Source organism: Schistocerca piceifrons, chromosome 3 (genome assembly GCF_021461385.2).
Source record: "Schistocerca piceifrons isolate TAMUIC-IGC-003096 chromosome 3, iqSchPice1.1, whole genome shotgun sequence".
In the NCBI taxonomy this organism is placed as follows: domain Eukaryota; kingdom Metazoa; phylum Arthropoda; class Insecta; order Orthoptera; family Acrididae; genus Schistocerca; species Schistocerca piceifrons.
The window spans coordinates 218,132,728-218,145,848 of NC_060140.1; the positions used below are offsets into that span (position 1 = coordinate 218,132,728).

At 40.7% G+C, this 13,121-nt stretch overlaps 2 protein-coding genes across 2 annotated transcripts in view; both read left to right on the forward strand.

The window, feature by feature from the left end:
- Window positions 1-207: 207 nt before the first annotated feature.
- On the forward strand, window positions 208-1,015 carry LOC124788526 (THAP domain-containing protein 1-like). Its single transcript, XM_047255797.1, has 3 exons — window positions 208-278; window positions 404-687; window positions 804-1,015. The coding sequence occupies exons 1-3, from the start codon at window positions 208-210 to the stop codon at window positions 1,013-1,015; spliced, it is 567 nt and encodes a 188-aa protein (XP_047111753.1).
- Window positions 1,016-2,741: 1,726 nt separating this feature from the next.
- The window catches only part of LOC124788070 (pre-rRNA-processing protein TSR1 homolog), a 79,470-nt gene continuing 69,090 nt past the window's right edge, over window positions 2,742-13,121 (forward strand). The window contains exon 1 of the mRNA XM_047255164.1: window positions 2,742-2,956. Coding sequence (XP_047111120.1) covers window positions 2,848-2,956 — 109 coding nt within the window. The 5' untranslated portion in view covers window positions 2,742-2,847. The remainder of the gene's footprint in view (window positions 2,957-13,121) is intronic.

Below are 13,121 nucleotides of genomic sequence, written 5' to 3' on the forward strand. Positions count from 1 at the left end.
ACGAGTTAAAATTTCATAGAGTGGCTGAGAAACTAGTTACAGCGCTCCTAGCGGCAACCAACGCTAACTCGGCCGCCATGTTCTCCTTAGTCAAAACATTAGGAAAGCGTTACTGTTGTTTGTGTTGGAAGTGTGTCAGCTGTTGTGATATTACTGCAATATTTAACTTTTCTCGTTGACTTTTTTGTTACAAAATATAAAGTCAATATGCCTGCAGTGTGTTCAGCGTTCAACTGCACAAATCGCAGCGATAAAACAACAAATATTTCATATTATAAGTAAGTAAATTTGTACCGAAATACGACACACGTTTTTTAATGTTTATTAAAGAGTCATTTGCATTGGAACTGTAATTATGCTTAAGACAAATGCAGGAAAGTAATTTATTTATCGTTGATTACAGATTTCCTTTAAAAGATAAGGAAATTACAAAAAGATGGGTTATAAATATGAAGCGAGAAAACTGGTTTCCTACTACAGCCAGTTACCTCTGTTCAGCTCATTTTGAAGAGAAATATATGTACCACACAAATGTCCAGAGGCGCCTTTTGTCAAAAGCAGTACCTACTATCTTTAACTTTCCACCACATTTACAAAAGCAAGATAAAGTATTACGACCACAACCCAGAAAGCGATCTTTCGACAATTTGCAAGATAGTGCTGTTACAGTGACATCATTAGCACAAAGTAAGTCAATAATTTAATTTTACTCCGTGTTCTTATTACTTTGAATTACATACTTTCTATTATAATCTTATGGTGCAACTCTGTTATAAACTTATGATGTAACTGCATTCTTGTAGTGCCTGTCGGACCCACATCTATTTCTGCTGACCACAATTACTGTCTACCAAGCCCTAAGAAGATGAAAACACAATATAACAGAGTACAAGCAGAGAATGTGCGACTAAAGAAGCGGATAAAGCAAATGAAGCAACTTAGTGTACGACACAAAAGAAGAATAGTGCAGTTACAGACTTTAGTTGCTAGTTTGAGAAGAAGGCTACAATCCTGAAATGTCAGAAAAACGTTTTGTTGAGGATCCAGACAGAAGTGTTGCAATTGGTGAGAGGCTCCTTATTTATAAACAAATGAACATCTTTTTACAGAAACTGAATTTGGTGAAGAAACCCATTATGTTAAACTGATAAAACTGCTGCTCAAACATTATTTTGTATGTCGAATAAATCACTTATGCAAATCAAAATCATCTGAACAGAAAGGTAAAGTTGTGAGACAACTATACACGAAGCTTATTTTATTTAAAGGTCAGTGAAAAGACTGGAAAAATATGAATGTCAGTTAAAGCATTGTTAAAATTAAATGTAAATAAATTATTTTACTTTTCTTGTAGATTATTATTGAATTACTATGCTTGTGTTAACTACTTGTAACACATATTTCAAATAAATTCTCGTCCACAGTGTACTGGTTTTTGAGGCTTTGACTGTTTACTTTGAAATAGCGACAAAAATATCGCGTTTCTGCGCCCGTTACTGTTTCTGATAGTTAATCACACCATGTTTAGAAGTTTCACCGTAATATTCTGGTGGTACCTGCTCTAATTGCATTAATTTATGGGCAACAAGTAACGTTATAGTGGATGGACAGACTTATTTGAGTTGTCTTGTAGTGTTATCTACATCGAAAAGTTTAGCCATATTTCGACAAAAACATCCCTTTTTGCTGTAAGTGTACACTAAAATCACTGCTGTCTATTGCTTGTTTTAGAAAAAATAAAGCTAGTATGGGCTATTTCAAGTAAGTCAAACGCAGTTACAAGGGGGCGGGACACAGCAGACGAATGCCTTGACTAAAGAAAACATGGCGGCCAGAACTTGAATTTGCTTCAAACATGGCGGACCTATAGCCACTCTATGAAATTTTAACTCGTTGGTTTACACGACACCAACCTACTACTCGCCCGCTATCTATCGGTGTAAAAAAAGAAATATCAGTGGCAAGCGCTACGCTCCCCATAAACGTCAAAGATTTAATTCAGCTATTTTGAAACAGAAATTGAGGACGTTCTGTTGTGGTCTGTGTTCGCAACTTGTGTTGCAAAAAACATTCAGACCAACCGCAGGAAATAGAGAAAGCGGTCAAAATGGTGTAGACAGTGGCTGCTAAAGCGAAAGCAGTTTTCTCACGTAAATTTACTGCGAGATTTGCAGGGCGAACCATAAGAAAGCCAAGCAGATCAAAATACCATAACATTGGTTGGTATACTTGATCTACACCAGATCTAGATTTCTGAACTTTGGATAACTCTTTTCGGTAAACAGTTCGCAACGATTTTTTTTTTTTTTCATTACTGTTTCTCTGTTTGCCGAGGCGTCAACTGCCCGCAATTTTTCAATTAGAGCATTGTATGGTACTGTCTTTTTGTCTCGGTTACTATGTTCTTAACTTTTAATGTTCCATAAACATGGGTGGTTTCTATATATTTGGATGAATTCACTAACAACTCTCGAGAACACTGACGAGTATCAGCCATTTTAATGCCCTGTGCGCACAAATACAAACATGAGACTGAGCAAACAGCTGTTTCGCGCCAGATTTGCGGCGATCTCCTGTCCACACGCTCCAACTTGTCTGCGCAGATGTGGTTTGAGCCCACAGATTTGAGAAGTTTCGCTCAAACCTCCAACTACAACTTCCAGGTTTGCACACACCTCAGGTTGGTGCAAATCTTCTGTCCACTCGCAACGATCTGTCTGCGACTCTGCGCAGATGTGACATCTTTGAACAGGGTTGAGCACGTGTGTTTGTTTATTTGTTAGTGATGAGCAGTGTTGCATCGAGGTGAAATAGCAGAAGGAAAATTGTGTTTGGCACAAAGTTAAAATGAATTCCGTTCAAGAGCGTCATCGACCTGGTGTACTTAAGCAACAAAATAAATCCCATAAACATGGTCGTCATCGGAGTAAAGGAGCTATTCACGATGCTCTTAAGGGTAGGTAAATGTTTTCGTACTACAGAAAGATAATTAAACGCCTTGCGACTTGTATAATGGATTTGTACTGAGGAAAATGTGAGCGTGGCGTTGTAATTGAGGGTACTAGTGTGCCACTATTATTCCAGCGTATGGTATTCATTGGTTTAGATTTGGAATCAGAAGTACAGTAAGGTTTCTCGTATCGATGTAATGAATGCCTTACAAAAGAAGTTCATAGCATGGTCAGCTCTTGGCAAAAACTACAGTACGTCATGTAAATACAGAATTATACAACCCAGTAGACTATTATTATAACATATGAATCTATATGATTTTTTGCAGTGTTCTACAACTTATAGATAAATAGGCCCTATGTGAGAAATGAATATTTTTAAAGTCATAAATACCCGACGTCCTTACATACAATATATCATTGGTTGTTAGTAATGATGCATATTATTTCCAATCAATTCATGCATAAATTTCGAATTAGTGAATGAAAGAAACAATAAGTATCAAATTTCAGATTTTTTTCCCTCCAAGTATTAATCTGGTAACACAAAGTATGATCTGACTGTTAACACAATGGCTTAGGTTTCCCAGATCGTCTCTCTTATTATGTACATCAAATATCATAGGTGCACCTACCTGCAGGAAAATGGGATGCAAAGGATGATGCCCCGGCCCCAGGGGCATCATACATTTAAGAGTGGACAAAAAATCTATTTTATATTAATGACAGTCTTATATGCTTGCATTGTCAAGGGTTTTACAAATACTAAAACACAGAAAATATTTTTTTTTTTCTTTTCATTTTGTTGTTGTTGTTGTTTTCAGTCCAAAGACTGATTTGGTGCTACTCTATCCTGTGCAAGACTCTTCATCTCTGAATAATTACTGCAAACTACATCCTTCTGAATCTACTTCCCTTATTCATCTCTTGGTCACCCTCTACAATTTCTATCCCTTCCACACACACACTCTCTTTCCCTCCCCTGCAACTACAATATTAAATTGGTGATTCCTTGATGTCACAGAATCAAAAGCTTCTATTCTATTCTCTTCTTGTCTAAACCATTTATTGTACATGTTTCACCTCCACATATGGCCACATTTCATACAAATACCTTCGGAAAAGACTATCTAACACGTAAGTCTGTATTTGACGTTAATAAATTTCCCTTCTTTAGAAATGCCATTGCCAGTTCTACATTTTATATTGTCACTACTTCGGCCATCATGAGTTATTTTGCTGTGAAAATAGCAAAACTCATGTAGTGTCACCTGATTTAATTTGACTACATTCCATTATCTTTGTGTCACTTTTATTGATGTTCATTTTGTCTCCTCCTTTGGTGACGACGTTCCCTGTGCTTTATTTTATTTCTTCATTTGTTGTCCTCGGTGTCAATGTCCTGGCTGAAAAAAACAGGGAGTGGAAGTGCATTACTGTCTACTGCAAATGATGTAGCTGACAGATGCACAGTTGCGTTTCACAGTCTTTTACTTTCACTGTTCGCCGCCCCCCCCCCCCCCCCTCCCATATTACACAGTTAAATGTGGCCAGTGACTATTGTTTTAACATCTACGAGCAGTAAAAACCTAACCACAAAGTTCACAGTTCTTGAAGAATAGAAACGTAAGTATGGATCAGACACTGTCATTGTTTTAACACATGGCCTAATTGTGTAACACTTATTTCACAATTAGTTGAAGCATTGTTGTTCTAATCAACGCAAGTTTCTCGTCCAAAACTCAGCAGTGGACTGACTGTCTCGGGACCAAAAATCTGGCCCTTGTACATCCTCACAATAATAGGTGCTGAAACTACACATTGTTCAAAGTTTAATGTACAGAAATTACAATTAAAACTTAACTCGTTAGGTTAACTGAATGCATCAAAAAATTCACTTCTTTTTTAAACAGTTTCTTCTACTGCAAGGTTTAGGCTGAATTATTTGTTTAAATCATGACATTAACATACGAGGGTAATCCCAAAAGTAAGATCTCCTATTCTTTATAAGTACATAGACCTGTTTATTTCTACAATGGTTTACATCTGTTTACAGCTTGAATATTTAGCTATTTTTCGACATAATCACCATTTCTGTCGATGCATTTTTGTAGATGCTTTGGCAGTTTTTGCAAGCCCATGTCATACCAGCTCACCGCCATGCTGTTCATAAAGTTATGAACCTCTTCTTTCACCTCGACGTCAGAGCAGAATCACTTTCTGGCCAAATGTTCTTTTAACCTAGGGAACAGGTGATAGTCACTGGGCACCAAGACAGAACTATATGGTGGGTGGGTCATTATGTACCACTGAAACTGTTGCAGGAGGGCAACAGTTTGCTGAGCGGTGTGTGGGTGAGCGTTGTCATAGAAAATGTGTATGCCCTTGCTCAACATTCCTCTTCTTCGGTTCTGAATTGCCCGTTTGAGTTTTTTCAGAGTCTCACAGTACTTGTCAGCGTTAATTGTGGTCCCAGTGATTCAGCTCCAATGACGAGGTGAAAGAAGAGGTTCACCACTTTCTGAACAGCATGGCGGCGAGCTGGTATGACATGGGCAGACAAAAACTGCCACAGCGCCTATAAAAATGCATCAACAGAAATGGTGATTATGTTGAAAAATAGCTAAATGCTCATGCTGTAAACTGATGTAAACCATTGTAGAAATAAACAGGTCTATGTACTTTTTAAAAAAAAGAGGAGACCTTTCTTTTGGGATTACCCTCATATGTATTTACGCAAGCAATACTTTTGATAAAACTGTCAATTACTTTGTAATTAATTAAGGGCTGGCTTTGCTAACGTGTTTTCAAATAGAGCCAAATAAATACTTAAAGATTACTAGTAATTCATCTTCCAAATGTTTATAATTAGTAGCCTATAGAATTTATATTTGTTTATATGTCAACAGTAGAATTTAAGTTATGAAACAATTGCCGATTTCGCCCTATAATGAAAGATACTAACTAGGAATAGTCAAAATGAATAATTAGAAAATCAGTTACATACATAAAACTAAGCACAAAGTTAGATCTGATGTTATATTCTTTAAAACTGAGGTCCAAACTTTCTCTTTTATGAATAAGCAGATTATATTCATGTGTGTTAATGGTAATTAGTTAAAAGTGAAAAAAAGAATTTCAAGTAGGCAGATGGCAAAACAAAAGGGGGAGTAAAAATATCCCAGCTCGCTTTGTCACACTTTCAACACGCTGTCCAATCTGTGCAACTGCTCTTCCAAGTGTTTTGCTGCCTCTGACAGAATTACAATCTCATCAGCAAACCTCTAGGTTCTTATCTCTTCTCCCCAAACTTTAAGAAATGTGAATGAACAGTTATCTGTTTTAGTGTTGTATGTATGATGATAGATGAAGATTCTATAAAATTTGTTACATTGCTCACACCACAGCGACTGTTGGGCTACATCCTTCATTGTCACACTGGCAGTTGCTCATTGTTCACAGACTTGTCAGATCATAGGCATCGTGAACAGTGGAAAAATGTCATTTTGATGGGTTAAGAGGTACTGTTGTATTTGCAGAGTATCCAGTTAGCAGATGACTTAAACTACCTTGCTATCTCATAATAACTGCAAGAGCTCCTCGGCAGGGGAAAATGTGGTGAGTGAGGGTCCTCTTCACCCATAGTATTGTTGAACCCAAGAACTACTTCATCATTCTGTTTTGACACTTCTGTACTAGTACCATTTGATGTAGATCCTACACAGTTATTCTTCATATGAAAAGCAATTGCTTTGCCTAACTGGACAGTCAACATTTCACATTCAACTTGACAAAGTCAGATGAGCCTGTTAGCTATGGGGCTGTAGAACAAGTATCTGTTTTTAAACCATATGCCATGTTTGTACAAAATTTGATCAGCATCACTGCAGTTTGTAAAAATGTAGGAAGGTCTTTCTACTTTTGTTAAAACCGGGTGCCGTTTCCACTGTAATTATGATATTGAAATCCACCTTTAGGTTTACATTAGTCTCTTTGGCAGGAAGTATTTTCCACTATGTACTGTGTACAGAAGACTATGTTTTTGTATAGTAACATAGTTACACATGTAATATCATCTTGTATTGGGTTGGTGCATAAGTTCATAGTGTTTTTTCATAGGTTTAGTAAACAGAACACACATATATACATAACAGAGACTTAAATCATCAGTAGGATATTCTCCTTCAATATTTACAATAATCTACCAATGCTGGGATAACTTTTCGATTCTGTGACTAGAAATCTTGTGGTTTTGAGGAGAAGAACTCATTGTGCCATATTTGGAGCAATCATCTGGAAAGAAGTTCCCTGAAGGCTGTTGGATAGAGTGTGGAAAAGGTGAGAAACTGAGAGCACAAGATCAGGTGAATAGGGTAGATGCAAAAAGTCATCCGAACCCAACTCCTGTATAGTGATATTTATAAGTCTAGCAGAATGTGGTTGGGTGTTATTGAGGAAAAGCATCACCTCACACAGTCTTCCTGGTTGTTGTTCTGGACTGTGTCTGCAAGACGTCTCAGTTATTGGCATTGAATGTCAGTGTTGATGGTTACAGCTTGGGAAATCAATTCATAGTACACCACACCATTCATGATTCACCAGACGCATAACATTATCTTTTGTGGATGCGCGCAGGTCTTAGCACGGGTAGTTGCTGCTTTGTTTGGGATCAACCATTCCTTTCTATTCCTTATGTTAGCATAAAGACACCGTTTCTCGTCACCAGTAACTATATAGGGTAGGAATGCCCGGTCTTGTTCACGAGCTAATTGATGACAAGCAGAGTTGCGTGTATGGCCTATCGCTGATTTTTGTGGTTTTAGCTTGGAGCATGTGGTACCCATACACCAGATTTTTTAATCTTTCCTATTGCATCCAAATGTCTCATGATAGTGGAATGATCACAATTCATCAAATTTTCTGATTCTGTAGTTCAGATACCCATTTAAATCATCTCCATCAGACCCTGAAAGTCTTCCTCAACATGGAGAGTCACTAATGTCAAAACCATTTTGTTGCTGCGCTCTGTCCAAAGGCATTATCCCCATACACGGCGCAAATGTTTTTGGTGGACTTCATTGTTCTTGCCTCTCTATTGACCTCAAGCAGAAGAATGTCAGAAATGTTCCAATTTCTCCACTTGGCACTCCATTTTCTAGTGTCCACAGAGTCACTCACTATCTCCAAATTGCAAAATACAGGAAGAAGACCCCCAAGACCAAGGGAATTGCAGTGGCACCCTCACCACCACTGCCTACAAGCTCTGCGTCTGAGGATTAGATGAAGATTATGGCGTCTGCTGAGGACCTAGATCTCGCCATACCCTCAGACACAATGGACATAGCCTGTTCAGGAAATAAGTCAGTGGTAGCAGTTGACTCCATGGCTTAGACTGCCTCATTGAGTGTTTCATGCCTTCCCAGTGTCACGATCACATCATCCTCCAGTGGATTTGTGGCAGTATTTTCCTCCACCTGGCTGAGCTACGGCAACTGTTAAGCGTTACGCCTGCTTTCTGCAGTGTCCTCCAGGAAAGCTGGTTCCCGGCAATGCAGACCCCTGCCCTTCGCAGCTACAGGGGATGTTACAAGATCCGTAGCAACTGTAATAGAGTGTTAGGTGCCTCTTGACGCTGTGGCTGACAGGATATGGACAACGCAGGAAATAACTGACTGCAACATATATCTCTCTCCAGATGGTGCGGTACCCCTGAATGTATTGGCTGCACTGATTGATCAACTCCATAAACCTTTCCTACTTTTGGGAGATTTTAACAGCCATAACCTCTTGTGGTTTAGCACCATGCTTACTGGCCGTGGCAGAGATGTCGAAAATTTACTGACATCCCAACTCAACCTCTGCCTCTTAAATACTGGGGCTGCCATACATTTCAGTGTGGCTCATGGTAGTTACTCAGCCACTGATTTATCGTTTTGCAGCCCAGGACTCCTCCCGTCTACCGTCTATCCACTGGAGAACACATGATGGCGTGTATGGCAGTGACCACTTCCCCATCTTTCTGTCACTCCCCTGGCATCATGCCCATGGACGCCTACCCAGATGGGCTTTAAACAAGGCAGACTGGGTAGCTTTCACCTCTGTTGTCACCTTTGAATCTCCCCCACATGGTGCCATCCATGTTGTGATTGAGCAGGTCACTACAACAATAATTTCTGCGGCAGAAAAAGCGATCCCTCGTTCCCTAGGATGCCCCCTGCGAAAGAGAGTCCCTTGGTGGTCACAGGAAGTCGCGGAGGCAATCAAAGAGCGTCTCCCCTTCTTTGTATGCAGATGACTTGTGCATTTCATATTGCTCCTCCAATACTGGTGTTGCTGTGCGGCGCCTACAGGGAGCTATTCACAAGGCACAGTCATGGGCTCTAGCCCACAGCTTCCAGTTTTCAGCTGTGAAGTCGTGTGTCATGCTCTTCTGTCGGCATCATACCATTCATCCGGAACCTGAACTTTATCTTAATGATGATCCACTCACTGTACTGGAGACATATTGATTCTTAGGACTGGTTTTCAACGTCAGATTGACTTGTCTACCTCACCTTCGTCAACTTAAGCGGGAGTGCTGGCAGCACCTCAGTGCTCTCTGCTGCCTGAGGAACACCAACTGGGGTGCAGATCGCTCTTGCTGCTGCAGTTCTACAGAGCCCTTGTTCAATCCCACCTTGACTATGGGGGTCTGGTTTATGGTCCAGCGGCGCCCTCAGTGTTACGTTTACTCGACCCAGTGCACCACTGTGGCGTTCACCTAGGGACGGGAGCTTTTAGAACAAGTTCAGTGACCAATGTCCTGGTGGAGGCCGGAGTCTCTCCATTGCGGATCCAACATGCACAACTGCTTGCCAATTATGTTGCACCCATTTGTACTTCACCTGAGCGTCCGAATTACCATCTCTTTTCCCACCCGTGACCGTTCATCTCCCGCATCGGCAGCCCAGGTCAGGGCTCATAATTGCGGTTTGCATGCGATCCCTTCTCTCCGAACAGGAGTCCTTCCCTTTACAACCTCTACTTGAGGTCCATTCCCATACACCTCCATGGTGTACACTGGCCGAAGCTTTGTCTGGACCTTTTGCATGACCCTAAGGACTACATTATCCCCACCGCACTCGGCTGTCACTTCCTCTCGATTCTTGACCAACAGCTCGATGGCTTTGCCTACGCCCACAGAGGCCATATTGAACAGCATTCCTTGCCCACTGGTTGCAGTGTATTCACTGCAGAGCTTGAGGCCATATCTCGTGCACTTCAGTACAACTGTTCCTTTTCTGCTGAGTCGTTTCTTCTCTGTTCTGACACCCTGAGCAGCTTACAAGGTATTGACCAGTGCTACCCTCGCCATCCTTTGGTAGCAAATATTCGGGAGTCCATCCCTGCCCTGGAATGGTCCAGTCGTTCAGTGGTGTTTGTGTGGACCCTAGGACACGTCGGAATCCCCGGCAATGAACTTGCTGACAGTCTGGCCCAACAGGCTACGCGGAAACTGCCCCTGGAGATGGGCCTCTCCGAAACTGACCTGCATTCTGTCTTACGCCGCAAGGTTTTTCTGCTTTGGGAAATGGAGTGACGTAACAGTATGCACAACAAACTGTATGTCATTAAAGAGACTGTGAATGTGTGGAAGTCTTCCCTACAGGCTTCTCGCAGGGAATCAGTTGTCCTTTGTCGGCTTCGCATTGGCCATACGTGGCTCACACGTGGTTACCTCTTCCATCCCGAGGACCCACCTCAGTATTGCGGTGGCTCCCAAATGACAGTCGTCCACCTCTTGCTGGACTGCCCACTTTTAGACACTCTGTGACAGTTTTTAACTTTCCCAGCACCCTACCTTCAGTGTTGGTTGACAATGCCTCAACAGTAGCTTTAGTTTTACATTTTATTTGTGAGGGTGATCTGAGTTTTAGTGCATGTCCTTTGTCCCTCTGTGTCCTCTGCCCTAGGGCTTTTAGGGTGGAGGTTTTAATGTGTTGCAGAGTGAATGGCGTTTCCTTTTTTATTCCCATGGTCAGCCAGCCATGGTAATCTGCTTTCTTGTTTTTAGTCAGTTCTCCCTGTTTCTTCCATCTCTCTGTAGTTTTCTTGTCCTGTTTTGTCCATTGTAGTGTTTGTTGTCCTTCTGTCATTCTTCTGGTTCTTCCTTTCTGCTGTTATTGTGCTGTATGTGTTCTTTGTTTTCTTCTTTCTCTCTGAAAATTGTTTTACTGGGAACAAGGGACTGATGACCTTGCAGTTTGGTCCCTTTCCCTCCCCCCCCCCCCCCCTCCCCTCTTTTAAACCAACCAACCAACCATAATATTACTAATGTCATATATCTGTAATTTAAACTGCATGTGAACCACACAAATAAATAAATAAATAACCATAGTAAATATTTTTAGCAACAAAGTCACTAACAATAACTGAGTTCTCTGTGTTTGCCTTAATACATATCAAACCTTTATTCATAATTTATAGTAATAAACATTGACAATTCTGTTAACTGTTTTAAAATTCCTTAATCTTAGGGGAAATGCTGACCTCTATTTTCAAACGTTCCTTTAAAAAGGAAAATCTTTCAGAATTGTCCCAATTTAATCCTCGTAAACTGGAAAGATGAATGAAATAAGTATTAGTCTTCAGTGGTGTTGAGAAACAGCTAAACTAATTAAAATTGAACAAAGCTCAGGGCCCAGTGATAGCCTGTCAGATTCTATAGTGAATTTGCAGGTGAGTTAGTTCCTCTTCCGACCATAATCTGTTGTAGGCCTGTCTCATGTCACACCCATTTACAAGAATAATGGTAGAAGTGATCATGACATAATGAAAACTTTGGATCAAGGCAGTCAGGTAGATGCATTATTTCTTTATATCCAATGTGGTGTCACCGCCAGACACCACACTTGCTAGGTGGTAGCCTTTAAATCGGCCACGGTCCGTTAGTATACGTCGGACCCGCGTGTCGCCACTATCAGTGATTGCAGACCGAGCGCCGCCACACGGCAGGTCTATAGAGACTTCCTAGCACTCGCCCCAGTTGTACAACCGACTTTGCTAGCGATGGTTCACTGACAGAATACGCTCTCATTTGCCGAGACGATAGTTAGCATAGCCTTCAGCTACGTCATTTGCTACGACCTAGCAAGGTGCCAGTACCAGTTACTATTGATACTACCTCTCGCCAGCCTGCGTGAGCTAAAACGCGTGCCTTTCGGCTTCCTCTAATAACACGGTGTTGGCTCTCCTGCCAACCCACAACATCCAAAAAGCATTTTAACTCAATACCATATCCACATTTATTGTCAGAAGTACTACCATATGGCGTATCAGTCAAAATTTGTGAGTGGGTTGAGGATTTTTTTTTTCAGGGAGGACACACATGTTATCTTGGGTGGAAAGACTTTGTCAGATGTAGAAGTAACTTCAGGTGTGACCCTTGCTGTTCATATTGTCATGTTGTATATTAATTACCTTGTGGACAGTATTAATAGCAACCCCTGATTTTTTGCAAATGATGCAGTTATCTGTAACGGATTACTGTCCAAAAAAAGCTGCATAAATATTGAGTCAGATCTTGATAAGAATTCAAAGTCGTGCAAAGATTGGGAACTTGCTTTAAATGATCAGAAATGTGAAATTGTCCACAAAAAAAATTGGAATCAGCCTAATCACAAATACATGAAGTGGAAAGACCACATAGGCTCAGTTGTATGTAAAATGGGTTGAAGACTTCAGTTTATTGGTAGAATACTGGAGAAATGCAGTCAGTCTACGAAGGAGATTGATACAAATCACTCATGCGACCCATTATAGAATATTGCTCAGGGGTGTGGGGCCCACCCCAATTAGGACTAACTGGGGTTACTGAACACATGGTGAAGGGCAGTACAAATGTTCACAGGTTTATTTGATCCGTGAGAGAAAGTCACAGAGATTCTGAAGAAACTTAACTGGCATACTCTTGAAAATAGGTGTAAACTATCCCGAGAAAGTCTACTTACAAAATTTCCAGAACTGGCTTTAATTGGTGACTCTAGGAATATACTACAACCATCTATGTATTGCTCACATATGGATCACAAGGACAAGATTACACTAATTACAGCACACACAGAGTCATTTAAACAATTATTCTTCCCACACTCCATCTGTGAATGAAAAAGGAAGAAACCCAAATAACTG

Excerpts from the sequence above, each read along its gene's own strand:
- LOC124788526 (XM_047255797.1), top strand. The coding sequence starts at position 208 with ATGCCTGCAGTGTGTTCAGCGTTCAACTGCACAAATCGCAGCGATAAA. Across the intron at positions 279-403 it reads ACAAATATTTCATATTATAA|ATTTCCTTTAAAAGATAAGG; the intron begins GTAAGTAAATTT and ends CGTTGATTACAG. Across the intron at positions 688-803 it reads AGTGACATCATTAGCACAAA|TGCCTGTCGGACCCACATCT; the intron begins GTAAGTCAATAA and ends GCATTCTTGTAG.